The 19,230-nt window shown below is 38.7% G+C and overlaps 1 protein-coding gene across 1 annotated transcript in view; it reads left to right on the forward strand.

Moving 5' to 3' along the window:
• The window catches only part of ERP44 (endoplasmic reticulum protein 44), a 110,078-nt gene that overhangs the window by 3,675 nt on the left and 87,173 nt on the right, over positions 1–19,230 (forward strand). The window contains exons 3-5 of the mRNA XM_039359872.1: positions 443–550; positions 7,300–7,339; positions 8,185–8,300. Coding sequence (XP_039215806.1) covers positions 443–550; positions 7,300–7,339; positions 8,185–8,300 — 264 coding nt within the window. The remainder of the gene's footprint in view (positions 1–442; positions 551–7,299; positions 7,340–8,184; positions 8,301–19,230) is intronic.

A 19,230-nucleotide genomic window follows, 5' to 3' on the forward strand; every position in this document is an offset into this window, starting at 1 on the left:
AGGTACTGTTTGTAACCTTTAAATTCCTATATTGCATGGAGCCAGATTATTTATAAGGTTGCCTATCTCTGATTCTGCCCATCTTTATTAATTCTAGCAGAGTGGGCATGTTCTGAGTCCCTTCAGTGAAAGAAATTACTAGTAAGTAGAAAGTACTCTTAAGAGCACTGATTAAATAAACTTGTCTTGGTTTCCTCTCACTTTATGTATTGTATGAGCAGGAATAATAATTGTATTGTGACAGATTATATCAGTAATTTGTTTAGTGAACTAGAATCTTCGACAATTTGTGTTTCATCCTGGGGGAGGAGTCTTTCCTGGAGAAATCCATTGGGTACTGGGAAGGAGGACAAGGACAAAGCTAAACTCTCTTAATGCATGTGATATCTGAAACAATTTTGGCCATGCTAAAATGTTCTAAACTATGTATGTATGGAAGGTTAATGGATTCATTTTAAAGTGTCTATATTCTTGCAGATATCCTCTTTTTTTCATCCAACACAAAGTGAAATAACAAGCCTTGACAGTGGAAATATAGATGATATTTTAAGTAAGTATTGTTTAATGGTTATTTATTTATTTATTGCCTTGATTCATATAGTTTCCTATCTCACACTTTTGACTCTTGATGACATAGACAGGATGACACTCAACAACCAAAGAGAACAATAAGAATAAAAAACAATACTCCAATAGCACAGTCAAGGACAATGAGACTGAGATCACATAATTTTAGTCATGTGAAAGAAACCACAGTGATGGAGTCAGTCATCTATAGGACCCATGCCTAGGAAAGAGTTAGATCTTCAAGGTTAACAGGAAATTAGTAAGATTGGGCCAGATAAATAAGGCCCACTTCCTTAATACATAATAGATGGGAACCAGAACATGGTCAGCCTGCCAGATCTAGTGAGTTAGACAGAAAAGAAAATGGAGAAAAGTGGCTCCATGCAATTAAAGGCTTTAATCAGGAGTTTGAATTGCAGCCAAAAGCCTACTGGGAACCAAGGCAGTTCTTGGAGCAGTGGTGTAACATGAATAAACTGAAGTGTTCCCATAACTGCTTACACAGCCACAGTCTGGACCAGCTCTATCTTCTGAGTGCATTTCATGGGCAGCCTTAAGTACATTGCTGTAATTCAGGTGATGATCAAAGCATGAATGACCTTGAGTAATGTGTCATGGTCCAAGAAAAGTGTCAAGATGAATCTATGCAAAAGCTCTGCTCGCTGTGTCTTCTTTATATTCCCTGAACAGGAACCATGAGTATAGGAGGACCACCAAATTTCATATGAGATTCGTATATAGCAATGCAATATTTGGAAAACCTTTGGATTTGGGAGGCTTTGAAACCCAAAGTCACTTGGTTTTTATTTTATTTATTTACTAAACTTATATGGCCATCTATCTCATAATGATTCTAGGTGGTTCACAACAATGCATTAAAACATGGTTGAAAACAAAATACCCTCCAGGCCCCATAGCAAACATCCTTGCAGCTCAACCCCTACATAGACAAAGCTTGAGGGAAAGATCCAAGTCTCCATAGCCCTCCAGAAGACTAAAAGGGATCCCTTGGATCTCAGATGGGAGGCTATTCCAAAGCGCTGGGGTGGTAACCAAAAAGATGCACCTCTGAAGTTCCATTAGGTGGCAATTTTTAAGGAGGGGATTTAGAGTATACTCACCCTATTTAACCTAGCAGAATAGCCAGGTACCCTCAGATAGAGATGATTCTGCAAATAACCTATGCCCTATACCCTATGCCACGTAGAACTTTAAAGGTGTTAACCAGTACCTTGAATTGCACCTGGAATCTAGCATAGCTCTTGCAGTAGTGTTATTCAGATGAGACACAAGATATAGGGCAAAACTGCACGTGCCTCTCCAGTCTGGATCAGTTACAGCTTCTTGATAGTTTGCAATGGCAGCCCCATTAGAGCACATTGCAGTAATCTAAATGGGAGATGACTAAAACAGAGGTGGTTTAGAAAGATTTACTGTTCTAGGAATGGGTACAACTGGTGTACAAGTTGAATTTATGCAAAGGATTCCCTTGCACACTGCTACCTGCTCTTCCAGCAGAAACCTTGAGTCCCAAGAGGACTCCCAAGTTGTGCCCCAGATCTGCCAGGGGAAATGTTACTCTGTATCATCTCTGAATCAGACATGTCAACTTTTCTGACAATGAGGTTGGGGAGGGGGTACCCACAACTATTTTGTCTTTTAGGGTTGACTCACAGCTGATTTCTCTTATCCCAGAGCCTTACAGCCTCAAGGCACTGAGCTAGTACCTGCATATAATTTGCCTAATATAGGATAGAGGTGGGCATCATCAGCCTACTGGTGATACTGAATCCCGTGCTGGTGGATGACTATAGATCTTAATTAGGAGGGGAGAGACATAATATGATAAACCCATATAATAGGAGCTCTGGCTGAACTTCTCCCCCCTCACTAGCATTGACTGATAGCAATCACAAAAAACCAGCGCAGAACAATACTCCACTCCCAATCCTCGGGGCTGGTCAAGAAAATACTATGGTTGATAGTATCAAAACTTGGTGAGGGATCCAGAAGGAATAGAATGAATGAGCACACTTCCAAAATCCCAAGTCCTCTACACATCTACAAGTATGGCCAATGCTATCTTGATACTATAGCTCAGTCTGAAACTTGACTGAAAATAATCTGCTTCATCAAAGGCCCTCTGTAGCAAAGAGCTTACCATCCTCTTGCCATCCTTTGAAAAGGGAAGATTGGAATGGAAGTTATTCAAAGCCATAGGGTCCAAAAATGGTTTCTTGAGGAAGGGGGAAACCATTACCTATTTCTTCTCACATATGGAAGCATTTACCATGGCTTGAACCTGCCACCTCCCAGGACGTTGTAACCAAGTAGGAGGGCAATTGATCCAGACTACACGTGACACAGCTCATAACAGTATTGGCTATCTTAAGCTCTTCCAGATAACCAAGTGAGGCCATGTCTCAGTCATTTCCATTGGATCTACCCAGACTGAGTTACACGCACTGAAGTTGAATGGCTTTATCTGACAGATATGTAGGATAATCTTTACAGTCACCATGCGGGGGCTTAACTGTCTCTCCCCCACCATCACTTTAGTCACCCAAAACTAACTTCTGCCAGCCATCTGTGGACACAATCTCTCCCACCAGGCACTGAGAAAGAACATTAACAGCATCGTCAGCTTGGATAGAGATGTGCAGTTGATAACTAACCCCATGCTGATGGATGATCTCACCCAGCAACTTCATATAGAAACAGGAATGGGAAGAGCATGGGACTTGGGAACCCCTATAGAGAAAGAGACTTTTATCTCTTCTATTAAAATTAACTGGACCTGGTCCTGGAGAAAGGAGAAGAACTACCATCATATTGTATCTCTCGTTCTCAACAACCTGAGTCAGTCCAGAAGAATAACATGATTGATAATTGAAAGTTACTTAGAGATTAAAGAGAGTGAGGATGGGTCTACCACCCCTATCAGAAATCATCCACAAGTCAATGCTGTTTCAGTTTCCGTATGCAAATTGAATAATGACTGAAAAGGACCCAGCTAAGATCTTCCTCCAGATCTTTCTGAAGTTGCAGTGCAACAGCCTTTCTAAATGGACTAAACCTGTCCATTTCAGTTGGGGCCAGTGATGATTTTTTGGTGGGGAATCCCCTCCTTAAGCATCAGTGGAGCAACCTCTCTCTGAAGAATTAATTCCCTACATCTCGACCTAATCACAGGCCTTGGCCAGGCAGGAGGACATGAATCTAAGTTTCAGGTAACTGAACTCATAGTCCTAAGGATCCGTCCACTTCCACATGACTAATAGAATTAAACTCATCCCAGATAACAAAGCAAACTCCACTCTTGTATCTTTGTCAACTCCATAGGACCTCCCGGCCAGCAATGTCCAGCCAGCTCAGCAAAACTGGACAATTTTATCCAATAGATGACTATGTTATTCCTCACCAATGGCCTTAAATGTATGTCCATCTTATCCAGGAGGGAGGAAGTCCTGAGCAATTACTCTTTCTTATATCCTGTCAGATTTACTCTTTGTTATCATCCAGCAATGTTTAGGCATCTCTTTGGCTATTTTATTAGTTGGAGCTTCTCTGAAAAGAAGGCAGCATTAGGTTCCATGGATAACAAGAGGTAGTATAAGTGTAACTGATTCAGAGGCACAACCATACCTTCATTCTAGCAGTAACCAAAATCTTAATCAAATGGGCACCCAGCCTTTAAGAAGCCCCAATCAGATGCCTTCAGCAGATTGGCATAATAAATCCTTTTCACTGTGTTGAGCAGCCCTAGAGCGCTTAAAGCAGTGGTTCTCAACCTTTTTAATGCCGCGACCCCCAACTGGTTGTAAGTCAAGGATTACCCAACATGTCGTAAGTCAAGGACTACCCAACCGGTCGTAAGTCGAGGACTTTTCCCGGGAGCGCCGCACATGCGTGGTGCCGCCCCCTGCGGTGGCCGAGGCGTAGCTGGCAAGCGGCAGAGATGGAGCAGGCCGACCACTGGCTGGGCCACCAGCTGGCCCAGCCCAAGGGAGGTAAGGCGCCTGCCAGGCCCCACGCGCACCAGCAACCCTCCCTGTGCCCGCTGGCCTCCCACCTCCCACCCCTGGCCCTCTTTTACTTACATTTTTAGTAGTTGCTCAGCAGGGAGGGGTGGAAACTTTCAGACAGCTTGCCTTCGCTGCAGACAACTTGCAGCACTGTTTGCAGAATGAGACTTTGGGTGGGCTCAGCAGGGCAGAGACAGCCTGGCCAATTCCTATTGGCTTTTGAAAGCCAATAGAATTAGACTCTATTCAAGAGAGTCTATTCTATTGGCTTTCAAAAACCAATAGAATAAAAAGGAGTAGCATAGCTAAGGAAAAGGGGAAAAAATGGCGGACTGCATTGTTTGGTGACCCCCATGAAATGGTTGTTCGACCCCAAATTGGGTCGCGACCCACAGGTTGAGAACCGCTGACTTAAAGCAATCAGAAAGTGATAATCACTGCCACTTTCCTAAGACAAAACCTAGATCCAACACATGACCATCATGTGTTAGATCTTAGGTGATCTGGATTAGATCTATATTTGCTACTGTATGATGTCCATAGACTCTTGAGTCATATGGAATTTGCATCCAAGGTTGAAGCCTATGAAATTTCATTGACAACTTGGACACTAAAGTCAAAAATTTAGATTTGGAAGTTGCTATCTCACAGCGAGGCTGATACAGTAACAACAATTGATTCCTAAAGCCCAGCTTTATATATAGCGTTTTGCAACCAATCTGCAAGACAGCACCTATGAAACCCTCAACAGTAGCTGGAATGATAATAGTTACTCCACTACTCCTACTCTGTACACTTGGCTAATCTAATGCCACATCTGAAATCAATATGGCCAAATTTCTCAGAGAGGAAAGCTCCCAACCCCAGTCTAGGTCTTGGTAATAAACAGCTCTCTCATTTGCAAGTCACAGATGAGAAGAGTTTTATTACCAGCTGAACTATAATTCAGTAACAGTAATTAAAAGCCCAAAACTCCAACTGTCCATTGACAAGATATTGGGGGAGAGATTAGGGAGGTAGAAAGCAAGACGTAGGAGCTGCCAAGAGTTAATGAAAGATGGACAGCCATATATATATTTAAAATAAATAAACCAGTATAAGAAACTGCCTATCCTCCATGTGTGACCACCCTCATATCCTACCATGTCTCTATCTGCCCATAATTTCATGTTCCTTTTTTCCCCATGTCCGCCTCCCAACTAAACCTTCTACCTCCCTAAAACTAAATTTATGTTAAGTTCTATTCCTGAAGTTGATTGTGAATTCATTGAGATAGGCTTTGATTGAACAAGCCAGATTTTAAAATACTCTAGTATTTAATGACTACATTATTATTCATGTGAAATCTTGAGAATATTTGCACAATATTGAAGGAAAATATTTAAAAGCTAATAACATTTATAAGTAGGTAATGCTATAATGCTAAATTAAAATCAGATTGCATGAGAGGTTTTAAAATATTACTCTTTTGGAACTTTATTATTGCTAGGAAGAGAAGGGAAGCTTCCATTGGTAATACAAATTCCAAAGCAAAAACCTTATCTATGTTGTTATGCTTTAGTCACACTAAATTGGTTAATGAATCTTACTGATTTTAGTACAGCTATGGTGTGTCTAATCATGCTCTGAAAAATAATTCTTTGTAGCACCTTCAGAATAGGTATTATAGGATGACTATATGGAGCAGCTTTTTGCAAACTTTTAAAGCTGCTGTGTTTTTTCCCAGGTTACTTGTGTGGCACTAAAGTAGCTGCAGTTTTCAAAGCAGCTATATGAACTTGGAATTTTTTTTTAAAGTATTTTCACAGCCCAAATCCCTTGTTTTGTCTGACTCAAAAATCTTTGGTTACATTTAAGAGCTAAAATAGAGGATAGGAATCTATTATCTAAAATACATATTAAACATTTGGTTTTATTTTTATCCCTTGTGACTTGGTTCATGATTAATGAACCTTAATCCCATATACTATGATAGCTATCTACTGCTGGTCAAGTGAAAATGTAGTAAAGATCCTAAAGCATTCATAGGGAATTTGGGGCTATTGTTCTACTTTCTAGTCTGTGTAACTCTTAACTTTGGAGTGTGAAAGTCTATGTTTGAAACTTTGGAAGATTGGTGTGGGTGCTCTCACAAAATGATTGCCATGTTGGATATTGTGCAGTTACAAACATTTTGTTTCCCAGATTAATCAGGGTAAAATAAAGAAATCTGGACCAAATCATTATAACAAAGAAACTTAAATTCCTCAAAGCTCAAAGTTAAAGTTCCAAAATACAAAGCAACTTGTTACAACAGAAAAAAATGTGGATTCTTCTCTTTCATAGAAGACAAAATTAATAAAGTTCAGAATCAAGTAAGTTCACCAGAAATTGAAGACAAGGCAAGTTACCGCATCAAATACATGCCCCAGCAAAACCTAATTTTGATAGGCAAAGCTAATTTGCTCTGACTTATCCGTTGCTCTCTCAACCCTCCATAAAACAGATACAGAACAAAAACAACTAAATAATTAGTTTAAGTTCAGTTAACCTAATAATTCTGTAATAAAAACAGTATTACTTTTTACGAATTCTGATTTATCCAAATGTTGCTTGCTGCCCTTCTGGAAATGATAATATCATTATTCTTTTTCTGTGCTGTTGATTTAATATTTTACATGTAGGCTTTGTGATGTCACAAACATTAATTAATTTTTCTTTTTCCCAGACAATGCCGATGTTGCATTAGTGAATTTTTATGCTGATTGGTAAGTATTTCTATACAATCATATATTTTTAGTAATATAGAAATTGGGATTATTTTCTGCTTTTAAAAGCATTTATAAATGTAAGAAAAACAGAAACTTTGAAATATAAATTTAGTACTTTTCAAACTAAATATATGATCACACTTTTTCTTGTCAGTATTCTTCAAAGGTACAGTATATTGTATTGGGGTTCAATTATGAGCAATTCTAATTATACTTTATTCTTCAGGAATGTTCTCATGATACATAGGGATTTTTTTCCTTCTTATTGTCAAGAGAAATAAATAAGAGAATATAAAGAACAGTGGCTGGAATTGGGTATGTCTAGTTTAATGAAAAGAAGGACGAGGGGGGACATGATAGCAGTGTTCCAATATCTCAGGGGCTGCCACAAAGAAGAGGAAGTCAAGCTATTTTCCAAGGCGCCTGAAGGCAGGACAAGAAGCAACGGATGGAAACTAATCAAGGAGAGAAGCAGCCTAGAACTAAGGAGAAACTTCCTGACAGTGAGAAAAATTAATCAGTGGAACAGCCTGCTTGGAAGTTTTTAAGAAGAGACTGAACAGCCATTTGTCTGAAATGGTATAAGGTTTCCTGCCTGAGCAGGGGGTTGGACTATATGACTTCCAAAGTCCCTTCCAACTTTATTATTATTACTTTAAACCCCTTCTTCAAAGATTAGGAAGATATTCAGATTACCTTGGTTCATTGATTTTTCTGTATAAAGAAATCTCTTATGTAATGTACTGTAGAACATTTGCTTTCAGTAATTCTGTGTGATACTATAATGTGAAATCCTCTAATACCTTATTTTTAGAAATTGCCTCTTATTTAATATCTTTCAGGTGTCGATTTAGTCAAATGCTACACCCTATATTTGAGGAAGCTTCTAATGTAGTTAAAGAGGATTTTCCAGATAAGAATCAAGTTGTATTTGCCAGAGTAGATTGTGATCAGTACTGTAAGTAAACTGCTTTAAGAACTTGTTTATGTTTTAAATATCTAGTTGTAAAAATTTAGTTATTAGAATAAGCTAAGATCTTGCAGATCTTGAACATAGATATGTTGCTGATTTAAGAAATTGATTATGTGCCATAAATATGAATTTTTAGCAAGCAAATATATAGATTTCTCTCTGTAACAACCTGTCCCTAATTTGATATTTCAGGTCTTCCAATGGTGTATCTATCACCATTATAATTGAGTCAATCTACCTTGTTTATCATAATTACCTAAAAATTACATTTTTCACTTTTAATGACTTCTTCATTTCTTCAAAGCTGCTACTGGACTCTAGTCAAGAATCACTTCTTTCATTTTTTCCAATATTAGGATTCCACTTTTCTGTAGAAAGAATATTTAAATGTCTTGTGTTGGCAAGATAAATTTCTCTGTATTTTAGTTTTTTGAATGTGGCTTATAATTAGCATTTAGAATTATTCATTTTGGAACAAATTATATTTACAATGTAGATATCATCTTTCCCTATGCAACTGCAATGCCTACAGGAAACAGAAATAGGACCTTTTTTGTAACTGCATTCAGAATGGTCAGCGTAACATAGCTGTCTTATTTTGATGTACAATTGATCAAGTATGCTACAGATTTTAGCAACTGGTCTGCTAAGGCACAGCAAATGATAAGGAATTATTGATGACTTTTATTATACTTGATGTCTAGTAAAAAATATTTTCCTGCTTTTAGAACTAATATAAATATGTTTTTCTGTAGACCTTAATGTGATTCTAGAAAGGTCTTAACTCTTTTTTATTACTTTAATCATATTTCTAAAATTAGAATAGAAGCTGTTATAAGACCTATGTTAGTTGAAAATTAAATACCATATTTTTATTAAAACATAATTTAATGAATACAATGATAAATGATCTGTAATAGTATGGAAAAGGAAGTATTAAAAATGATATCATATTCGATAGTGAATGTTATGTCCTAAAAGTGGGTAAGTAGTAATCAAGAACAAGTCAATCAATCATGTAGTCTCCTTCCAGTTGAATGAAGTTCTGCTGCTAATGAAGTGAGTTGTGGAATACTAAAAAGTGTGCTTGGAATATAAATTTACAATGTGATGTTACTGCACTATAACACTGCACCCATTTAATTTTTCTACATATCTTTTATTAAGCATTTTTTAAAATAGATCTTTGGTCTCGCCTCCATCCTACCTGTAAAGGATAATAATGACATAACATTAGCTTGGGCTATTCTGGATAAGGATTCTTAGCCTTTTGTTTCCTGCCAGTTGAAATCTCTATTATGTCAATAATAGAGGTATTTTTTAAAACGATGCTTAGGCAGTCATTAATTCATCTTCAGTAAAACATTTAAATAATTGGCAATAGTAATAAGACTACACGCATGGCAGAGCAATTTGAATTCTGTAATACAAACTTCATGTGATACTGTGAAACCAAACGACTGTAACATTTTGTATCAGTTGAAGTTTCTGCTTTGTAGCTGCGTAACCCTCCATTGTTCTCATAATAGAAATCAAGCCAGGATTAACATTCTTAATCCACGTAACAGTATATATACCATTGTTCTGAGGTCACTTTTATGTATTTTTGGTCTTCTTCTTTACTTCCTTATTTACCACTTTGGGTGTCAAGGAGATACATACAAAGATTTGACTCTTGCACTTCTTGCGGCCTCAACCATTGTTATTTGATGCTGCTGTAGTGTGTCTTTGATGTTGTCTCTCTATCTTTTTCTGGGTTGCCTTCTCCTCTTTTTCTTTTTATGTTTGCCTTGTATGATATAGAACAATGTTTCTCAACCTTGACAATTTTAAGGCATGTGGACTTCAACTCCCAGAATTCCACAGCCTGCAATGCAGGCTGTGGAATTCTGGGAGTTGAAGTCCACATGCCTTAAAATTGTCAAGGTTGAGAAACACTGATATAGAATCCCCAGACATTCTCTCCAGATGGGCAAACTACTTCATTTGCCATCTTATAAGTAATTTAATATTGGTTCTATTCCAGTACTTTGTCTTATAATCTCACTTCTGGTTGTATTCTTTCTAGTCACTCCTGAAGCTTTCCTCAAACATCTCATTTTCGTAGTAATTAACTTTTGTTTATGTTTTATTGCAAGCGTCCATGTTTGGCACTGATATGTGGGAATGAATATGCTTTGTATGAGATGCTTCTTTGCACTAATTGGTACTGCCTTGTTTTATAGGAGTGGAGCTAGCTCTCCCAATACTTGATTTGCCTTACTGCATCATATGTTAATCTCTTCATCCATTTTTCTTTTTTCAGTAAATGTTGTTTCTAAATATTTCAACTCTGATACATGTTTTTATGCAACCCTCAATTAGAACAGAGCTGGAAAGGACCTTGGAGCTCTTCTAATCCAACCCCCTGCTCAAACAGGAGAGTTTATACCATTTCAGACAAGTGACTGTCCAGTCGTTTCTTAAAAACCTCCAGCGATGAAGCACCCACAACTTCTGATGGCAATCTGTTGCACTGGTTAATTGTCCTCATTGTTAGGAAGTTTCTCCTTAATTCCAGGTCGCTTCTTTCCTTAATTAGTTTCTATCCATTGTTTCTTTTCCTGCCCTCTGGTGCTTTGAAAAATAAGTTGACCTTCTTTTCTCTAGAAAAGGCATGTCAAACTGCCAGCCCACGGGCCAGATGTGTCACGCCAAAACCGCACCCATCCCATTGCCGGCAATGGGGGAAATGTCCCGATACATCGTGCGACGTCATGTGACGTCGCGGGCATATTCATTCTGCTCTAGACTAAGCAAAGTCAAATCCCGCAACTATTCTTCATATGTTTTTGTCTTTAGGCCTTTTTGCCTAATCTGTACTTGTATCTTTGGTTTTTCCTGCCCTAGTGTAAAATCTTGTTTTTTTCATTTTGCTGGATAGGGGCCATTGTTCAAGTCTCTAAACATGTTTTTGGATTCTGAGCTTGTCTTCTGCCGTGTTGGCTAATTCTGCCAGCTTAGTTGCAAAATCTGATGAGCTCCCCTTTTATTCCCTTATCTAAGTCAGTGCTTTTCAACTTTTTCACAGATTGTACCACTTTTAGGATGTGGCAATATTCAAGTATCACCAGTCACCTTGCAAGATGTCAAAAACTTGATGACCCCCCCAAAAAGGAAAAAAGTGATAAACTAAGGTAGTCCTTGACTTACAACAGTTTGCTTAGTGACTGTTGCAACAACACTGAAAAAGTGACTTATGACCATTTTTCATACTTATGACCTTTGCAGCATGCCCAGGGTCACGTGATTTAAATTAATTATTAAATGCTATTAAATGCTTTCTCTTGGTCTAAAAATTTATTAAAGAGATTCTTTGGTAGTCAGTATTCTTTTCTATTAGTTGTTTAAGCATAAAAATTGCATCTGTGCAGCTTCTGTTTCTTTTAAAGTCCTTCTGCTTATTGTGGTTTTATAACTGGTCTTAACAGTATCCCAGGATTATGTGATTCCCTTTTGCAACCTTTTGACAAGCAAAGTCAATGGGGAAACCAGATTCACTTATCAACTATTGTAAGGACCCACCCCACTTTTGCATCTTAAGAAGACAGAACTCTTGGAATAGTTCTTCCAACAGGCATCCTTTATTAAGAGAAAATGTTGCAGGCGTTCTAGACAGGACTTGGGGTCCAAGCTCTCCCATTCAAGGTTTTAAGGGGTTCCCCAGTAGCCCCACCCAATCACCCCTTTCTTCCAACGACAGTCTCAGGCATTACACTCCCGCCCCCTTTTCCTTACTGCCGGCTGGATGGAGACTTCAGAGAGAACTACATGAAGGTAATAGCCCCATTGTTATGGTTAGTCCTTTTGGTGATATCTACATCTAGTTCCTTTGAAGTGTACCAAAGGAAGTGAGGGCCATAAAGCCCCTTTGTTCACCCCCTTCCCTTCCTCGTAGGGCAGAATCCAGAGAAGGCAGAAATGGGGTTTTCTATAATTGATAACTAGAGATTAAATAAAATTGGATTCTGACAACCATGTTATTAATAACTGCAGTGATTCGCTTAACAACTGTAGCAAGAAAAGTCGTAAAATGGGGCAAAACTCATTTAATAAATTTCTCTCCCTTCTCCTTTTATATCCTCTCCTCTTTCCCCCTTCTCCTCTTATATCCTCTCCTCTCTCCCCTCTTTTTTATATCCTCTCCTCTCCTCCTTCCTCCTTTTATACCTTCTCCTCTCCCCACCTCGTTCTTTTATATCAGAGGTGTCAAACTTGAGGGCTGCATCAGCATTGTGGGTACTGTTGGGGGGGGAGGAGTGTGCAGCTATGTGGCCAGCTCTACATCGCTCAGGTCAGGGGGCATCTGTGGGGGGGATCCAATGCTCTCTGGTGGAGGGGGTTAGGGTTAGGCTCCTTCCCTCCCTCCTTCCCTCTTTCTCATTCCCATCTCCTTCCTTCTCTTCTCTTCTCCCTTTCTCCACATGGCTTCACTCTCAAAAAACCTTTTCTCTCTTTCTCATGCACACATCTCTCCAAAATTCTCCCCATTCTCACGCACACATTCTTCCAAATCCTTCCCATACTCATGCACACATTGCTCTAAAATCCTTCCCATTCTTACACACACATTCCTCCAAATCCTTCCCATTCTCTCTCTCTCTCTCTCTCTCTCTCTCTCTCTCTCTCTCTCTCTCTCTCTCTCTCTCTCTCTCTCTCTCTCACACACACACACACACACACACACACACACACACGTCCCTCCAAATCCTCCCCATTTTCATACACATGTTCCTCCAAATCCTTCCCATTCTCACGCACACATTCCTTCAAAATCCTTTCCTCTCTGTCTGTCTGTCTTTGTCTGTCTGTCTGTCTGTCTGTCTGTCTCTCTCTCCCTCCCTCCCTCCCTCCCTCCCTCTCTCTCTCTCTCTCTCTTTCTCTCTCTCTCTCTCTCTCTCTCTCACACCACTTCTCTGACAAAAGCCTTTTCTCTTCTGCCTCTTTCTCTGGCGTGTTTTTTCTCTCTCAGTCTCCTGGCAAAACTGCCTCCTTTTATATCCCTTCCTGTCTCTGTCCTGCGCTGCGCTGCGCAGCTTTGGCTCATTCCCTCCCCCACTATACTGGGCTGGGCAGGGCCGCGTACTACCTTCCAGATGCCAGTGTACCCTGGTCTAGGGGTTGAGAAATTCTTTGAAATGATCTCTCTACCTTTCTGTTATTTTATTCTGATGATTCTATTAGTGGTCTTCTTACCATTAATTATTTCTGTGGGGTTATAATTTTCTCTTTTCTGTATACTTTTGATTACTTAGTAAAATATTCTGCAGGCTGTTCTCTCATTGTATTACCCACTCTACCACTGAAATCTTCCATTACATACTGTATACTGTTAGCTTCTGCTTTCTCTACCTCCTCAAATAGTTCATCAAAGAAATCATCCTATTTTTCTTCTGTGTATTTATGATTACATGGGGCATACAATTGTGTATATGTTTCAATTTGCTCCCCTCTTTAAAGTATTATTATTTTCTGTCCAAATAGTTGTTGATGTCTAGTATGCATTTTGCAGACATGCATTTTCTATGACTAGATGTAACAAGATGTCCATTCTTTGCTGTGTCCCTTCTTGAGTAGATAAATGTATTCTTTATTAATTGTCTTACTAGCAGGTCCTTTGTGTCTTATATTGATTAGTCCTATTATCTCAATCCCTCTTCTTTCCATTATTTCCAAGATTTCTTCTTTTTTATTTCCCAGGCCAGTTGGTTGTATTCAGAATTCCTGTTTTATATTTCGCTGTCCTATCTCTTGGGCCTTTGACATTGCTGCAATCATTTCTTATTGGATCAGTCTATTTGTATCTCATTTGGATTTGTGTAGCTAGATATTATCCATTGCCGGCGTGCTAGCTGTGTCCCAATTTCACTAGAGCCCCTTTAGCCAGGCTGTTTTCAGGGTGACTTAGGTGTAGACATTGCTCTATAATAGCTGTAATCCCATGTAGTGCAGGGCTTTTCAACCTTTTCACCGATTGTAACACTTTTGGGATATGGCAATATTCGAATACCTCCAGTCGCCTAACAAGGTATCAAAAACTTGGATGTCCAAAAAAAGAGAGGGGGGGGGGAGTGATAAAGTACAGGTAGTCCTCGACTGACAATAGTTCACTTAGTGACTGTTCAAAGTTACAATGGCACTGAAAAATATGACATGACCATTTTTCACACTTATGACCGTTGCAGCACCCTCAGGGTCACGTAATTTACATTCGGGTGCTTGGCAACTGATTCATATTTCTGATGGTCACAGTGCCCCAGGGTCATGTGATTCCCTTTTGCAACCTTTTGACAAGTAAAGTCAATGGCTGGGTGGTGAGACCAGCTCAACATCGCTCAGATCAGGAGGCGCCTATGGGGAGAGGTGGGGCTGTGGGGTCTCCAGTAGAGGGGGTTGGGACTGAGGTGAGCACCAGGGCATCATCCACCAAAGGAGCCTCGCACCAGGATCCTGCAGCTCAACTCAGTTCAGCCTCACTTCCCCGAGGGCGCATCTGGCTGCACTTACCTCCTCCTCAAGGCTGCTACTGCTGTGCTCACTCTCCTTGGCCAGGTTGCTAATGGTGGGTGCAGGAGGGCAAATTGCATGGGTCAGAGGGAGGCCCACTCCCTCTATGTAAGGACACCCAGCTTTACAACCAAAGCATTCTTCGCGATATGATGGGAGACCACCAGGATTGGCCAGGAGGAAGGGGCAAGGGGATGGCAGAAAGGCTGCTGGTGGCCAAGTACTAAGGCAGGACTTCTCTCAGAGCTTCCCTCCCTCTCATTCCAATCTCCTTCCTTCCTTCCTCCCTTCCTTCCCCTCCCTCTCACCCTTCTTCCCTGTCTCTCCTTCCTTTCCTTTTCTTTCCTCCCTCCCTCCTTCCCTGACTCCTTCCTCCCTCTCTCCCTCCCTTCCATACCTCCCTCCCTCCCTCCCTGACTCCTTCCTTCCCCTCCTTCCCTCCCTTCTTCCCTTCCCTGCTTTTTTTTAAGTTGCCAGAGGCCAGGTTGTTCATGATAGGTGCAGGAGGGCAAATTGCATGGGTCAAGGGTGGCCTGCTCCCTCTCTATGCAAGGAGACCCAGCTTTGTAACCAAAGCATTCTTTGCGATAGGATGAGAGACCACCAAGATAGGCCAGGAGGAGGAGGCAAGGGGATGGCAGAAGGGCTGCTGGTGCCCAAGTGCTAAGGCAGGACTTCCCTCAGAGTTTCCCTTCCTATTATTCCAATCTCCTTCCTTCCTTTCCCTCCCTCCCTCCTTTCCTGACTCCTTCCTTCCCTGGCTCCCTCCTTCCTTCCTTCCTTCCCTCCTTCCTTCCTTCCTTCCCTGACTCCTTCCTTTCTCCCTCCCTTCCTTCTCTGCTTTTTTTTTAAGCTGCCAGAGGCTCCGGGCAGAGGTGGCAACAGGCAGGCATTGATTGGCAGAGGCTTCCCATTTTCACCCCTCTCTCTCTCTCTCTCTCTCTTTTTTTTTTTTGTAAAAATTTTTATTTTCAACTTTACAATACATAACAATCTTACAAATACTTCAGATAAAAAATAAAACAAATTGATACATGCCACATTCGGTCTTGCCCGCCCATTTCCTCCCAAACCACATCCCACCTCAAACCAACTTACTTTTTTCCCTCTTTTTCTTCACTCATCCCCTCTCCTCCTCCACCTCCACCTTCCTACATACTTCTCACCTTCTTCTCCTTCCTCTTGATGCAGTCCAGGGGAAATGCCCGAGCAGTTCCTCTCTCAAAATTAAAAAATTAATATTATATACAATAAGACTATTTCTACTTTATCTGAACTACTTAAACTTCAACCCATCCACCCCCACCCCCCACCCCCACCCCCAACTTCCCAGAGCAAAATACAGGATTATGCAAACATATTAAACATAATCTATTTAAGTTTACTAATTATACAATAAACAAAATCATAAAAACCCTTAACTCTCTTCAAACTTTAACATCATAAGTTTATAAACAAAATCATTACTCATAGAATAAGTGAAACTTTGTAGTTCCATATTTCTTCTGAACATATTCTATCCATCTTCTCCATACATTAAAATATCTCTCTTCTGAATGGTCCTTTAAATAAGCAGAAATTTTAGCCATTTCTGCTAGATTAGAAACCTTAAATACCCATTCTTCTAAAGAAGGCAGAGTATCCTTCTTCCAATATTGACCCACCAGTAATCTTGCTGCTGTTATTAAATTCAACATTAAAATAGTTTCTTTAACATTAAAGTCCACGAAAATTCCCAAAAGAAACAGTTGGGGAGTAAACTTAATCTTCCTTTTAAAAACCTTTTGAATGTTCCACCAAATCATAATCCAGAAGGCTTTAATAACTTTACAGGTCCACCAAACATGAAAATAGGTTGCATCCAAGCAACCACATCTCCAACATTTAGGTTGCAGGTTCGGGTACATACAAGACAACTTTTTAGGATCCAAATGCCATCTATAAAACATTTTGTAAAAATTTTCCCTCAAATTCTGGGCCTGTGTAAATTTAACATTTCTAGTCCACATTTCTTCCCATAAGTCCAACGAGATCGTTCTTGAATATTCTGGACCCATTTAATCATACAATCTTTAACTAACTCTGTTTCTGAATCCAATTTTATTAACTCATTATAAATTCTTTTAATATGGGCACATTTCTGATCCTTGATCTGAATTACCAAATTTTCATCTACTAAAGTAATTCCCACCTTCTTATCCAAAGTCCATCTCTGCACAACTTGCAAGTATTGAAACCACGATTGTAAAATGTTTTCTTGCCTTAACACATCAGAAGATTTTAATTGCCAATCAGTACCCGACCAAATAAGTAACTCTTTATACGAAATGTTGTCAAAATTCACCCCCTTAGAAACTCCCTGGATTGCTTGTCCAGGGATCCCCCAAATAGGTATTTTATAATTTAACTTATAATAATATTTTTTCCAAACTCAACGTAAAGCATATCTTAAAATATGTGACTTAAAGACCAAATCTACTTTCTTATCAAAAATTAAATATGCATGCCAACCATATAATAAATCCCACCCTTCAAGAACAAGAATATCTCTATTTGTTAAATTGAGCCAGTCATTTACTAAAGTTAAAGTGGCCACATCATAATATAATTTCAAATTTGGTGCTTTAAGTCCACCTCTTTCTCGAACATCTTGTAAAATCTTAAACTTTACCCTTGATTTCTTCTTGCCCCAAATAAATTTATTAATACCCTTCTGCCACTCATCCAAATTAGCATCCTTCTTTAAAATGGGTATCATCTGAAACAAAAAAAGAAACTTTGGTAGAACATTCATCTTCACTACTGAAATTCTCCCCAATAACGATAGTTGTAGCTTTTGCCAATCATTTAAATCTTTTTGAACTTTAACCCATAAATGCTTATAATTATTCTTATACAATTTTCCATTAGATATTGTAATATAAACTCCTAAATATTTAACCTTATTAACTATTTCATAACCGGTTATTTCAGCTATAAAATCTTTTCCCTTCCTAGACATATTTTTCAATACTATTTTAGTTTTATTCTTATTTATCTTAAAACCAGAGACCTGTCCATACTGTACTAAAATTTCAACCAAATCTTTGACTGAATCTGTTGGATGGGATGTCACAACCAAATCATCAGCAAAAGCTCTCAGCCTATAATCAATTTTACTTATTTTTATTCCTTTTAATCTAGATGAATCTCGAATTTTAATAAGTAAAATCTCCATTGTTAATACAAATAACAAGGGGGATAAAGGACAACCCTGTCTTGTACCTTTTCCTATTTTAAATACGTCTGTTAATCCCCCATTAATTATAATTTGCACCAATTGTTGTTGATAAATGGCCTTGAGAGCAGACAAGAATTTATCTCCAAAATTCATTTCCTCTACAACTTTCAATAGAAAATTCCAATCTAATTGATCAAAAGCTTTCTCAGCATCTATAAATATTAAAGCATAGGGATTTGGTTGTTCTTATCCAAATACTCTATTAAATTAATAATTTGTCTTACATTGTTTTTCATATATCTCCCCATTATAAATCCAGATTGGTCAGTATGAATCAATTCTTTCAAAACCTGCATTAATCTATTTGCCAATATCTTTGCAAAAATCTTATAATCTGTATTTAAAAGAGATATAGGCCTATAATTTCTAGGTTGGGACAGATCCTGGTCATCCTTTGGAATTAATGATATGAAGGCCGTTCTCCAGGATGGAGGTAATTCTGCTCCAGATAAAATATCATTAAAAAGTACCTTTGATGGTTCTATCATTTCTTCAGATAACATCTTGTAATAAATCGCTGTTAACCCATCAGTACCTGGAGTGTTACCAACCTTCAATTGTTTAATTGCAAAAATAATCTCTTCAGAAGTAATTAAACCATTAATCCCATCACATTGATCACTCATGAGTCTAGGAAAATGTGCTCCCTGTAAATATTTTTCTATATCTGAAGTTTGTGTACTTTCACTAGCATATAATTTAGAATAAAAATCTAAAAAAGACTTTTTAATCAAATTTTGTTGGTAGACTTCTTTACCTTTATAAATTATTTTATCTATAATGCTCGATTTCTGTTTCTTACGTAATTGATAAGCCAACCATCTACCAGGTTTATTTGCATTACAAAATGTATTATGTCTCACATACCTCAAATTAGTTGCCATTTGATCTGCTAATAACATATTAAATTGCTCCTTCAACAAAGTAATAGAAACTTTTAACTTATTGTCCATTGGATTTGATATTAAAATCTTTTCCTTACATTTAATCTCATCTTCAAGATCTTTACGTTTCTGGGTCTGTTTATGTCTGTGAGCATTGTTCATAGAAATCAAAACCCCTCTCATATATGCTTTACAAGAGTCCCAT

This window comes from Crotalus tigris, unplaced genomic scaffold, assembly GCF_016545835.1.
Source record: "Crotalus tigris isolate CLP2741 ecotype Arizona unplaced genomic scaffold, ASM1654583v1 scf7180000019140.214880, whole genome shotgun sequence".
Lineage (NCBI taxonomy): Eukaryota > Metazoa > Chordata > Lepidosauria > Squamata > Viperidae > Crotalus > Crotalus tigris.